The sequence below is a fragment of the Corvus brachyrhynchos genome, unplaced genomic scaffold, assembly GCF_000691975.1.
Source record: "Corvus brachyrhynchos isolate BGI_N302 unplaced genomic scaffold, ASM69197v1 scaffold1, whole genome shotgun sequence".
NCBI lineage: Eukaryota > Metazoa > Chordata > Aves > Passeriformes > Corvidae > Corvus > Corvus brachyrhynchos.
In genome coordinates, this window is record NW_008237222.1 from 8,398,283 (window position 1) to 8,399,056 (window position 774).

Sequence of the window (774 nt, forward strand, 5' to 3'; positions counted from 1 at the left end):
ATGGAGCTCCGCGAGCCGGGCCCGCTCCGCTCCTCGTCCAGCATCAGCACCATCTCCTTCAGCTCCACATTCTCCCGCAGGAGGGTCTCCTGCCTCGCCTCCAGGTCCTTCAGCTTCTGCTGGTACATGCCCACCTCCTTCCACATCACGCTGGCCGTGTGCCTCCCGAAGCGCTGCCATTCCCTTGACAGCTTCTTGCCTTTTTGCCGGTCGTCGTCCAAGAAGCAGCAGAGCTCCCGCAGCTCCTGGTTGTCGTCCTGCAACTTCTGGTTCACCTCCTTCAGCCCGCGGATCTCGTGCAGGTGGAGCTGTAGCCGCCGGTTCACGTCTTTCATCAAGTTGCCGTGTTCCACCATTAAGTTCATCTTTTCATTCTCCACTTTCCTCAGTCTCTTCACCAGCTCTTCCTTGCTCCATCTCAGCATCTCCTCTTCCGAAATTTTGCTCAGGTCTTCTTTAGACCCTTCCAAGGAATTTTTTGCCATCATCTGTGCCTAGGCTGCGTTTGCTCTCACAGGGTAACAAATGGTTCGGGTTGTTCGGATGATTTTGTTCGCCTGATTTCCTAGAACTAAAATTCACTGCAGCATCTCGGGGAAGAAATACTATAGTTCTCCGTTAAGCGTTGGACAAGGAAGAAGAGCAACGCCGGATTGGAAATTCTGCTCCCCCATAGACCCCATAATAATAAAAAGAAAACATAAACCAAAGGAGGAGGGGGAAATGAAAAAAAAAAAAGGCGCCCCCCCTGCCCCGGGGGCTGGGGGCGACAGG

General features: G+C 53.5%; 1 protein-coding gene across 1 annotated transcript in view; it reads right to left on the reverse strand.

The window, feature by feature from the left end:
* CCDC85C (coiled-coil domain containing 85C) overlaps positions 1–768 on the reverse strand; it is a 110,612-nt gene extending 109,844 nt beyond the window's left edge. The window contains exon 1 of the mRNA XM_017728934.1: positions 8–768. Within this exon, the coding sequence (XP_017584423.1) occupies positions 8–488 (481 nt within the window). The 5' untranslated portion in view covers positions 489–768. The remainder of the gene's footprint in view (positions 1–7) is intronic.
* Between the last annotated feature and the right edge of the window lie 6 nt (positions 769–774).